Here is an 11046-nt window from a genome sequence, read left to right as displayed (position 1 = left end):
ATTCCCTTCCATCTCCCCGTGCCGGCATAAAGCCACCTCCGTCTGTGCTTTTACATAGCATGCAGGTGTTCAATTTACAGGGAACTATGTGTGAAAGAGAAACTAACTAAATGTACCCGAGAAACTATTTTGCAGTGGTGGAAAGTAATTTTTTGAATGTTGTTTGTGGCGCTGTGCTTTTGTTTGCATTTGAATTCCCGATTGCGCCTTTGTGCCTTTAAACGTTCCTCGTTTCTGTTACCATGGAAACGAGAAGGAGGGCCGCTGGAGACGAAGATGGATACACAGTTTGAAAACTAAGTTGACAGAAGAAAGAGTGAAACTTTGAGATTGTGAGACTTTATGGCCTGAAAAAACTTCAAACACAACAACATACCATGGCTTTTAGGCCTCTCCGTGAGAAGCCGACTCGTCAAAGGTGAGTTTAACCCTCCGGTCTTGTTCAAAATCACTATTCTCTCAGCTGAGTCTGTAATTTTTTAAAATTTTGATGTTGCTTGCTACTTTTACTGCATAAAGTTTTTAGCCAATATCAGTTCTTGTCATAAGTATAAAATATCCATTCCTTTTTAGGATTTTAACCCTTCAAATGCCAGTTAATTTGCGCAACGCGCTTGTTGAAAAACAACCTCAAAATCAGCTATTATCCATATTCTCAGTGCTAGTGTTTTCTCTTGTATAATGAATAACACAGTCTGGGATATGTAACTAATTAACAACAACACTGATTTATGATAATATGATACAACACTGATATTATGCATTGTTATTTTTGTGCAGGGAAAGCAAAATAGACAAAACTCCCACTCAGCTTGTTCGTGGCCAAAAATGGCCACCTCTTGTTTACATTCCGAAAATGCTATAGAAACACTATATATTAATATTATTTTCTACTTTCACTGGTTATTTTTTTAAAATTGGCATCAGTCCTGATCATGGAATCCAAAATTGTATCAATGACGGAATTTTAACCCTTTAAATACCTGTTTAGATTGCCTATTGCCACTTACCTTTCCAGTAAAAAAAAAAAAAAACAGAAAATTGTCATTTTTTACCATATAATTGATGCAACTGGATATTTCTTTTAATCATCAGAGCAGGTTAATACCTATCAATAAGTAGCAGTAACAATGATTTTTTTTAGTATAATTACTTCTTTTGAGCCAGGCCAAAAAACATTAAAATTCCCTCTCAGCTACCAGGTTTCAACTGGCCAAAAGTAGCCACGATAGAGCCAAGTGGTAGTATTGGATGCATACAGCATATTATAGACATATTTAAAGAGCTGAAGTTAAAAATAAAAAAATCAGAAAAAATCCACACCCATGGGAAATTTTATGTCATATACATTAACACAGCTAAAATGGCCACAAATGGCCAGCATAGAGACCAGAGGCTCTCTCTGTCTGTGTGTGATCCAAGATCAATCTTAGCAGTCAACGTTAATAACTTTCTACTATGTTCATGTGTGAACTGAAGGTTTGCTGAGATTCAGTTGGTGGCGCCAAAACCCCCCCCAATGGAACTGGACGATCTTTTATTTGACGTACTGAAGAAACACCGGGAGTATGAAGATCTTACCAAAGTGTACAAGGAACAACTGCAGGTGCTAACACAGCGTTACTTCTACCTGTCCATTATAAATACTACATTATAAAGTAATGTAACCTCTGCCTGCTGTGTGTGTTTTTATGTAGACATTGAAGAGTTTGGAGCAGCGCGAAAAGGAGATGAGAGAGGAGTTAAAACAAAAACGGATTACAACGAAGGAGTTACTCTCCAGCGTTGATATGTTTCTTAAGGTAAGACCATTACACACTCCTGTATTAGACTGTTCACAAGGCTGGTTATCAGTAAAGCCAATGTGGGCAAATTCTCTATGGCCCCAGGAGTGGAGGGGCCCCAGGGTCAATGTTGTCAATGTTTTGTGTGCTATTGATGGACAGTATACACAAAGGAAGTGAAGAATTTTACCTAGCAGCTAATTCTTGCCCCAGGGTCCCCCAGCGACTTAATCCAGCCATGACTGTACACCTTGATTCTCAAACTAACTAACTAACTCCATCTCATTCTGTGAAGGATAAGGACATTGATCAAGCTGTTGAGAGGGAGAGGAAGGGGATGATTGAAAAGGAGGCAGAGATAGAGAGGCTGAAGAAGGAGCATGTTGAAATGAAGGAGAGGAAACAGGAGGCACTGCACCAGGTGCAGAGACTCTCTGTGTGTCGGGACTTCATGGAGCGAGTGGTCAAAATGACCAAGGTACTGCACGGATTTTTACAAGTTTTAATTTGTTTTCCATACAGGAATAGTCTACCATAAAATTATATTTATCCATTTAATAAACCATCTGTCAGAGTAAAGTCTTTTTGAAATGCATGAGACCACCTAACTACCCCTGCAGCACATTGCAAGTGTTGTGTTACTGAAAAAAATTGATCGACAGAAAATTAAATGACAACTGTTTTGATAATCGAATAATTGATTCAGTCATTTTTCAAGCAGAAATGCCAAACATTCACAGGTTCTAGTTGCTGGAATGTCAGGATCTGCTGCTTTTGCCTTCTTAGATAAAACAAGGAATTTGAAGACGCCACCTCAGGCTCTGGGAAATTATAATTATAATGAGCATTTTCTGTCATTTTATAGACAAACTTATTAATCAATTTATTGAGAAAATCATTAGAATAGGCTTTCTTAAAATGACTTTTATGCTGTTAGCGGAGGTGGGAGGCAGGACACTGACATGTTCTCATTATGAACATCATGAAGTTTAATTTTAATGCGTGTATGTGTGTTACAGTTTCAAGATGTAAATGCGCTCGCAGATCATCTAGAGAATCTTCTACACGTCCGAGACAAGCTCTCTCAGAAGGAGCGTGAGGCAGAGGAGAAGGCTGACCAGCTCAGCAAAGAGCTGCTGACGCTGGAGGACCAGCATCGCTTGATGCTCCTGCACAAGAACAATGAGCTGTCAAAGCTCCAGACCGAACTAGAGAAGAGGCGCTCTGAAGCTGACATCTGGGTACGAGACGAGATCACGTGTCAAAACCGGCCTCAGAGCCGAGACAAGATCGAGTGTTGCTTAAGGACTCAACCACCATCTTCTGTGTGAAATTCAGTTGTCCCCTGTCTTCATACAGGAGAGGAAGTGGAACCACATCCAGGAAACCGCAGCAAAGAAAACACTCCTACTGGGACAAATTAAGATGGTGACCCTCAACCTCTATGAATCGACAGGTGGGGCTGTAGGAGGAGAGGATGGTGTGGATATAAATGACACAGAGATGCAGCTGGAAAAGGTATGTACCCTGACAGAGCAGCGAGGGTGTCAACAGAGGACGATCAGCTGAACATACTGTCTTCTACTGTCTCCTTCCTAGATCAAGATTTTCATCCAGGACCACGACGCCATCGTGAAACAATATCAAAGTGCCTCGCAGAGACAGAGCAACGAACAGAAAAGAGACAAGTCCAAAAAGCGCATCGCACCTCGCAATAAAAAAAGTTGATTTTTCAGTTTAACCTTAAACACGAGTTTCCATTCTGCTTTAAAACCGAATTCACTAAAAGTTTGTTCATGAGTTGTTCTAATGTAAACTCTGTGAGTTTGAAACTTGAAGACAATGAACTTCAATAAACTGAACACACTGAGTACAGTCAACAAAGTAGTTCCTAGTTGGATTCACTTTGCACTTTCGGTGTTTATTTATTCATGTATTTGTTTTCATTTTAATTAGGAAGACCTACATTGTATATGACAAAAACTGTCCAATAAAACAATACATCAGAAAGCAAAATTATACAGATAGGCCTTGGTAGAAAATGCCTGTAAAAAATACCCTATATAGAGAATTCATAAAATATAGAACTACAGAGACAGAAAATAAATATAATAAATACACAATATATAAACATAAATATATTCTATTCTGTTCACTCAAATTATCTGGACTTTAAACAGAAGGTGACGTGGAATGAGTGATATTGATTTGTGTCATTGTGTGTAGGTTGTCATTCGTGGTAAACTGTGTCTTGAAAAACATAAGCATTTCGTCCCTTTTGACATTTACTCACTTTAAAATGAATAAAAGGTCTGTGGGTGTTATCTGCACGTTTGGTTGTCGTTTAAGGCGACTGTCTTCAAATGCGCATTCCCGCGACGAGGGGTGCTTTTCACAGCAGGGGTGCTTAATACGGCACAACACCTGATTCAGAGGCGTGACTGAGATCAGACTGATCAGAGCTGAACTCTTCCATGAGGGAGAAGAAAGACATTAGTAGGACGAGGGGAGGACATTACTCCTCGTTTGATAACATTAAAAGTTAAGGTAGACTTTTCTGTCGACTCATTTAAAAAAGACGAGAGAGAGAGAGAGAGAGCAGCTGTGGTCGAGTGAGCTTGAGAGTGAATGAAGAGAGGGAGTGCTGGTAGTGAGAGAGCCGATGAATCAGATCAATAAAACCTTATTTTCTGATTGTTTCACAGCGGTTACGTTCTAAAAAGCACAAAGATGCCCACACACCTCCGCTCAACCCTGCGGCTGCACCACCTGATTTGGTCTGAATACGGGCTAAATGGAGAGCAGAGGAGAATAGTGCAACCATAAATGACAGCAAAACACAGCAGAGACTCTCACACACTTAGCTGAAATTCAAAGAGTGAACATAAATTTGGTTAAATAACACAAATAAAGACAGTCTCTACCACGTTTTGCTTTCACTTATGGTCGCCATCTCGCCGCTTCTCTGCTCTTTCTCAGCCCGCCGTGTGTGTGCAGCGCAGCAGAGGAGAGACATACAGCGATGGAGAGTTGACGACAATTAAACTCATTATGTTACTGTAAGTGCAATAGTAAAAAGCCAAGAAGAGTAATTTATCAATGTGATCCACGCAAAAGATGGACAGACTCCGAATGACGAAAAATATTGCCGTAAAGAGTGTAATTTGCGTCACAACAATATAAACTTTTGACATTTTTCTCTCGTCACACATTATATATATCATCATATCGCACAGCCCTATATTGCCCAAAGTATGTGGACACCCCTGCCCACAAATTATTGCATACTTTTGGTCTTGGTTTGGACTTCATTTAGTTCCACTTAAGGAAATCTTAAATAACATTTCAGACAACCATGTGATTCCAACTTTGTATTAACAGTTTAAGGAAGGCTGTTGTAGCTGCACATGACCACCCATGGTTTTGGATTGACAGGGTCAACAATCACATAGGGGTGTAATGTTCGAGTCTCCATTTAATTTTGGCCATGTAGTGTATGTAATTTTGCACTGTCATACAGAAAGTTTTACTCCTGTAAATGACAGTATATTGCCGCCATAAAACAGTCCTGTTGATATGCAATGAAGCCTGCAATAGTCTAATACAACCAGAGATATTAAAGGGGAGACACCTCAATACCAACAAGACTGAAAAAATATCTGATGGTTGGCAAATTTCTATTGTCTCACAGTATTTATCCTCACACTGCCAAGCCGATCTCCAGTGTATGTAAATGTATACACAACAATCTCTATCAGTGCTCAGTACAGGAAGTGACTGTACAACATGAAACGTTTTAGATTTTCACTGCAGTTTTTTCAGACTGTCCATCCCCTGCCTCCTGTGGCTGGTGACCCCTTTGATGCTTCTTGAACTCGCCGCTGTTTAGGAAGCCTTTCCTGCAGACCATGCAGCGATACGGCTTTTCGCCTGTGTGGATGCCTCTGTGTAGCTTGAGGCTGCTGGAGTGAGAGAACCTTTTGCCGCAGATGTTGCAGCCGTACATCTTCTCCCCTGAGTGAATCAACACGTGCACCTTGAGATTGCTGGGGTTGCTGAACTTTTTACTGCACTGGTCGCAGGCGTAAGGCTTCTCTCCTGTGTGGATGTACATGTGGTATTTGAGATTGACCGTGCAGCGGAATTTTTTGCCGCATATGTCGCAGACCGGCTGCTCCCCCGGTTTCTTCCCGGTGTGAATCCTCATGTGGTTCTGAAGTGCGCTCGCGTGGCCGCAGCGTTTGCCGCAGGTCTCGCAGACGTACGGCCTTTCCCCCGTGTGGGTCAGCATGTGGTGCTTCAGGGCGCTCCGGTGACTGCAACCTTTCCCGCAAACCTCGCAGGTGAAAAGTTTTTCTCCGGTGTGTTTGCTCAGGTGTTTTTTGAGGACGCTCATGTCGCTGCATCCGAGGCCGAGCACATCGCAGCAGTTTTCCTTCTGCATGTGGGTCACTCGGTGGGTGGTCAGGGACGAGGACGAGAGGAAACTCTCGCCGCACATTTCGCAGACAAAATCTCTGTCTCCTGAATGCAGATTCTCATGATCAGCCAAACTCTGTCTGCAGTTGAAGGTCTCCGGGCAGAGCGAGCAGACGAACGTCTTTTCCAGGGCGAAACATCTGTGCCTCTGGAGCGCCAACACCCCGGCGAACTGATTCTCGCATAGCGTGCATGTATGGGTGCTAGGTCTCTTCAGGCTGTGCTGGCGCATGTGTCTGTTGAAGGTGGACTTGTAAGCAAACTCTGTACCGCACTCTGAGCATTTGTAAAGCTTCTCTCCTGTGTGACGCCTTGAATGTGCGATGAGCCCACGGAGTCCAGCGAAACGTTTGCCGCACTCAGAGCAGAGGTGAGGTTTGGTGTGAGTCAGGGAGTGCCTTTCCATCAAACACTTCAGAGCAAATGTTTTGTCACAAGAGGGACATTTGATTGGCCCTGTAGTCTCCTTATGTTTGATCTTTGATGTGGTAGTTGGAGTGGAGTCTGTATCCTCTTGGATGACATCCTCCTCGCTGGCATCGGAGGCCTGCTCTGCTGTCGTGGCCTGAGAGTCTCGTATGTCAGGTTCAGACGGGGAGTTACTCTCCTCATGTGTGGCTACTTCAGCTGCAACAAGAAAAAGCTTTATAAGAGGACTCGAAACAAAGTAGGAAGCACACAGCTAACACAAGACAAAGCCACACAACAAGTTAAACTTCAACACATTTAACAGATATCTGTCATGAACCTCTGTCATTTGTCATTTGTTTTGGTACAGAACAGATCTTTCTCTGTCTTGCTCTTGTTTCAGTTCTGGTTTTTTTGTTAGGGAAGTTTAGGGTTTGAGCTTAGTGAACTTGTTGTTTTGGGCATTTCTCATCTCTGAAGTTTTGTTCAGAAATAGCCTGCTACTGTTTAAATATTAGTTGCTGTGCAGCTGGCCATTCTTGGTAGTGGGAGGAGTGTTATGTGTTATGTTATGTCAAGGTTTCTCCTAGACCGGGGACATAACACATTTTAATAACAAGAAGAAATCAATTTGCTCAAGAAGAAAAAGCAGTATGTAAGACGGGGAAAAATGTTTTATCACTTTAGAAGAGCAAGGAACCTTTTAACAGACTGAAATTAATGTTTCTGACACACTGCAAAGTGGTCAAAGTGGTGAGTGTGGAGCACAACAATGATTTAAAAAAACAAAAAGGCAAAACATTTTCAGTCTACTAATTAAGATTGATAACATTACTCTTCAGAAAATAAATGGAATTGAATTAGAAAACGTCCATATTTTTGAATGGCTGTATGTACTTTGTATTCACATTGATAACCCTGTAAATGCTTGAAAAAATATTCAGTCTGAAATTTTACCCGTTTCAGAAAATTGCAACACTTGCTTCTTTGTAGACTTGATCCTGACTACCTCTGTAAGATACTTCCTCCTTTTTCTAACAGCATCTTTGCACCACACATCCTAGACTTGGAATAATTTTCAAATAGTCTGGCTGCTTCCTTTTAACGCCTCTCAGGTCCTATTTCATTGTGTTCAGTGTGAATGTTGTAGATGAATAGTTTGTCCCTGGTTAATTAAAAATATGAACTTGTTTTCTCTCTCGCTCTCTCTCACACACACACACACACATACAGGACGTATCTGCGTGTCTGCTCTGATGGTTTGTAAAATCAAGAAGCAGTAGTTACCAGGTTCAGTCACTGACTCTGAGTCAGCTGCTGCTTCTGTTGCTTCTTCAGTCTGTCGCTCTACTGAAAACACAAAAACATGACATCAACATCAGTGAAGCTCACATTCACATATAACAGCCTAATGAGGGATTCAAAACATGTTTTAATGACTGCTTTCTCTGTGATCATGTTGTATGTGTTTCATTTGATAGAGGAGACCAGTCATTTTTCTCAACTTCTAATATCACAACAATGCCCAGAAACTCCTGCAAACACACTCAGGCTGTACAAACAAAGCTAATGACTAATTATCTTGCTTTTGGCTGCCATTTGACGCCTTTATAAAACTGCTATGCTGTGTAGTTCTCATCATGAAGCAAGATGAAAGGATAAATCATGACATACGATACATCCTTGTATTCAAAATCATTTTATGCAACGTCTGACTAAAACTGAAACTGAGTGGGCAACGTACTTTGGCTATATATATGGTCATCCCACACTTTTCCTATTTTCTTTATCTTCCGACGAGAGCTTCTCACCACCACTTCTGTAATTACAACCACAAGAATATGCAACATTGTTAAATATACAAAAAAAGTTGTCAATAGTCTCAATGAAGTGTCACTGCCACTGGAGTAATACGCTAACTTACGATTTTTGTGCCCTGCATTCTGTTTCACACTCCTCTGTTTCTTCTTGTCATCCAGCCGTGACATCTGATCTGCAGCACGACTACCTTCAGCTTCACATATGGACACTTTCACAATCATTGATATTTTTTCAACCGCACATTTGGTCCATGTCTCCATGAGGGCTGCAAAGTGGCTCTGGAAAGACATGACGAAGAGCAAATGAAGAGCAGCCAGAGAGGTTGATTATGATTAGTGCTTTAACAATTAGGCAACTGAGTCATTAACTGATTAACTGAGCAACAGAATGTAAATCCACAACGATTCTGATGAACGATTAAGGAACTTATTACACAGAAATGCTTTCGAGCTTCTCAAATGCTGCTTTTCTCAGTTTTATATCATCGTTAATTGAGTATCTTTGGGTTTTGGACTGTTGGCTGTACTAAAAGAACAAATTATCTACAGATTTATTGATGATATATTGTTAGTTGCAGTAATGTTAGCACAGATTATGTTATGGCTATGTTGTTGATTGGTTATGACACTGTTGTGAACCAATAGTTGCTGTTACTTGTGCCAAAAACAGATTTCACTGATCATATTTAACACTGTCAGAATTGTAAAAAATGAATTTTGTAACATGAATACTTCACACGGAATCAAAATTTTGCAAATAAAAATAGATGAATGGATGGATGGAACAGAAAGAATGAAACAGGAGGATAAATTCACTTTTGGATTTTTTTAAAACAGCTTAATTGAAACAAGTATACAACAAGTTCAGAGCACCTTGTGTATACAACTTGAGTCTACAATCATAAACACAGCAGAGGGACTAAAGGTTATAATAAAAAAAAAAATAGTTAAATAAATGTTTTGTAAGGCTTACAGTAGTTATATGTTTTAACAACTTTTTTTGTTTGTACATTTAGATAAAGAAGAAATGTATCGTTTGATATGGACAGTCACCTTTGAAAAGTTTGGCTTTTTGCTTAAGAATTTGGATGTGTGAATATAAAATTTACAATACAAAAAATACAGGATACAAAAAAACAGTTTGAGCACAGTGTTAAAGGAAGAACAAGAAGAGAGGAGGCAGTGCTATCCAGATTTAAATAAGACACTATTTCTGTTAGGAAAAGTAAATTCACAAGCATGTGCACATTGTAATATAACTGAGAATGCTGAGTACATATTAATGCACTGTGTCAAATATAATGAAGAGTTAGGTTACAACAAGGGGTGAGAGAGGCCAAACGGGGATGGGATTTGGAGGGAGTACTAGGAACTGGTGGTGATAAGGTGAGAGAAATTCAGAGAGGGGTAGTAAAATTCTTAGTAAACACCGGAATGTTTAAGAGAATATAGTGTTTGTTGTTGTTGTTTTGTTTTTGTTTTTTTAAGTAGGAGTACTACATACGTACGCTAGGTGGCGGTATGCACCTATAAGTTGGTATTGCAATACGCCAATAAACACAAAGATGAAGAAGGAAAACGCAGTTTTTTTCAAACTTTGGCTGACATATCAATAACCCGGATCCATGATTCATAACCACAGCCCATAATAGAACTCTGACGTCATATGCACGTTCTCACTAAAACAGTACACGTGTGTGTTACCGTAACAGCTCCGTTAAACTGCTGTCTCTCCTCCGGCAGAGTCGCAGTCACTTCGCTCTCCTCGGTCTTCACAGCCGGCGCCGAGCAGCTCTGAGCGGACACAACGTTGGCCGAGTACTCGTCCAGAAGTCTGCGGAGCTCCGACACCGCGGAGGCCACCAGAGTCTCCATCACTGCAGATATCTGACTCTCAAAAGTGTCCAGGCTGAACATGTTTGTTAGAAACTTCACGGTCTGATTTATATTAGAGTTTTTTGTAGTCGCTGCGCTTCCTCATTCTTCTTCGAGTTATTTACGGGGGACTACTTGCACTGTATGAAGACAGTTTGCCCTCCAGAGGACATGAAGCAGTACAGCAATTTTTGTTGTAATATTTTGGATGTTTCTCCTAAAATGTGTCTCTTCTACTGAACTGACATTTTTCTTTCTGCTCCCATGTTCTTGTGCAGCTACAGGGACAGCATCATTAAAACCATTTTAACCAAACAATTCAAAACCACTTGTATGGAAGCACATTCATTCACATTTATTTATTTATTTATTTGTGCATTTAAAACAAATCAAGCAGTTTTTGTTTGTTAATGTTTCTGAGTGCTTTATTTTAGTGGCTTATGTCTATTTTGAAAGTTTTCACATTTTTCTGACTTATTGAAACTACAACTATTAGCATTACAGATGTTAATGTTAATATACTGCTGTACTTCATCATTGTAAACACTAGAGGGCAGTGAACACACCTGATTCTAAATATACTCAGCACAGTTTAACTCCACCAGTGTCAACACACCTCCACACTATCACTTCTAGTAAAAATAAACAAATAAAACAGTTTTTTGGATATGAAGAGTGTC

The 11046-nt window shown here is 40.3% G+C and overlaps 2 protein-coding genes across 3 annotated transcripts; one reads left to right on the top strand and one right to left on the bottom strand.

Annotated features, from left to right (window-relative positions):
• The first annotated feature begins 219 nt into the window (after window positions 1–219).
• LOC122968562 (coiled-coil domain-containing protein 42 like-2-like) lies at window positions 220–3532 on the top strand. Its single transcript, XM_044333904.1, has 7 exons — window positions 220–418; window positions 1480–1606; window positions 1698–1802; window positions 2080–2262; window positions 2804–3025; window positions 3144–3302; window positions 3384–3532. The coding sequence occupies exons 1-7, from the start codon at window positions 378–380 to the stop codon at window positions 3510–3512; spliced, it is 966 nt and encodes a 321-aa protein (XP_044189839.1). The 5' UTR covers window positions 220–377; the 3' UTR covers window positions 3513–3532.
• Window positions 3533–4573: 1041 nt separating this feature from the next.
• LOC122969048 (oocyte zinc finger protein XlCOF6-like) lies at window positions 4574–11046 on the bottom strand. 2 transcript variants are annotated; one of them, XM_044334624.1, is made up of 5 exons: window positions 10196–11046; window positions 8596–8770; window positions 8416–8490; window positions 7959–8021; window positions 4574–6890 (listed from the first exon to the last, which is right to left on the bottom strand). In XM_044334624.1, the coding sequence occupies exons 1-5, from the start codon at window positions 10406–10408 to the stop codon at window positions 5581–5583; spliced, it is 1836 nt and encodes a 611-aa protein (XP_044190559.1). In that variant the 5' UTR covers window positions 10409–11046; the 3' UTR covers window positions 4574–5580. The 2 variants fall into 2 exon arrangements, with proteins under 2 accessions (XP_044190559.1, XP_044190560.1); XM_044334625.1 differs by having other exon boundaries at window positions 7959–8018.

Source organism: Thunnus albacares, chromosome 18 (assembly GCF_914725855.1).
Source record: "Thunnus albacares chromosome 18, fThuAlb1.1, whole genome shotgun sequence".
In the NCBI taxonomy this organism is placed as follows: domain Eukaryota; kingdom Metazoa; phylum Chordata; class Actinopteri; order Scombriformes; family Scombridae; genus Thunnus; species Thunnus albacares.
This window is presented reverse-complemented; position numbering and strand designations above follow the sequence as displayed.

What these genes read in the sequence shown, in the direction of transcription:
- LOC122968562 (XM_044333904.1), top strand. Translation starts at nt 378, where the DNA reads ATGGCTTTTAGGCCTCTCCGTGAGAAGCCGACTCGTCAAAG. An exon ending in GAGAAGCCGACTCGTCAAAG is followed by an intron (nt 419 to 1,479) that starts GTGAGTTTAACC and finishes TGTGAACTGAAG; the next exon opens with GTTTGCTGAGATTCAGTTGG. An exon ending in GCTCTGAAGCTGACATCTGG is followed by an intron (nt 3,026 to 3,143) that starts GTACGAGACGAG and finishes GTCTTCATACAG; the next exon opens with GAGAGGAAGTGGAACCACAT.
- LOC122969048 (XM_044334624.1), bottom strand. Translation starts at nt 10,408, where the DNA reads ATGTTCAGCCTGGACACTTTTGAGAGTCAGATATCTGCAGTGATGGAG. An exon ending in AGTTTAACGGAGCTGTTACG is followed by an intron (nt 8,771 to 10,195) that starts GTAACACACACG and finishes ATGTCTTTCCAG; the next exon opens with AGCCACTTTGCAGCCCTCAT. An exon ending in GAATGCAGGGCACAAAAATC is followed by an intron (nt 8,491 to 8,595) that starts GTAAGTTAGCGT and finishes TTGTAATTACAG; the next exon opens with AAGTGGTGGTGAGAAGCTCT.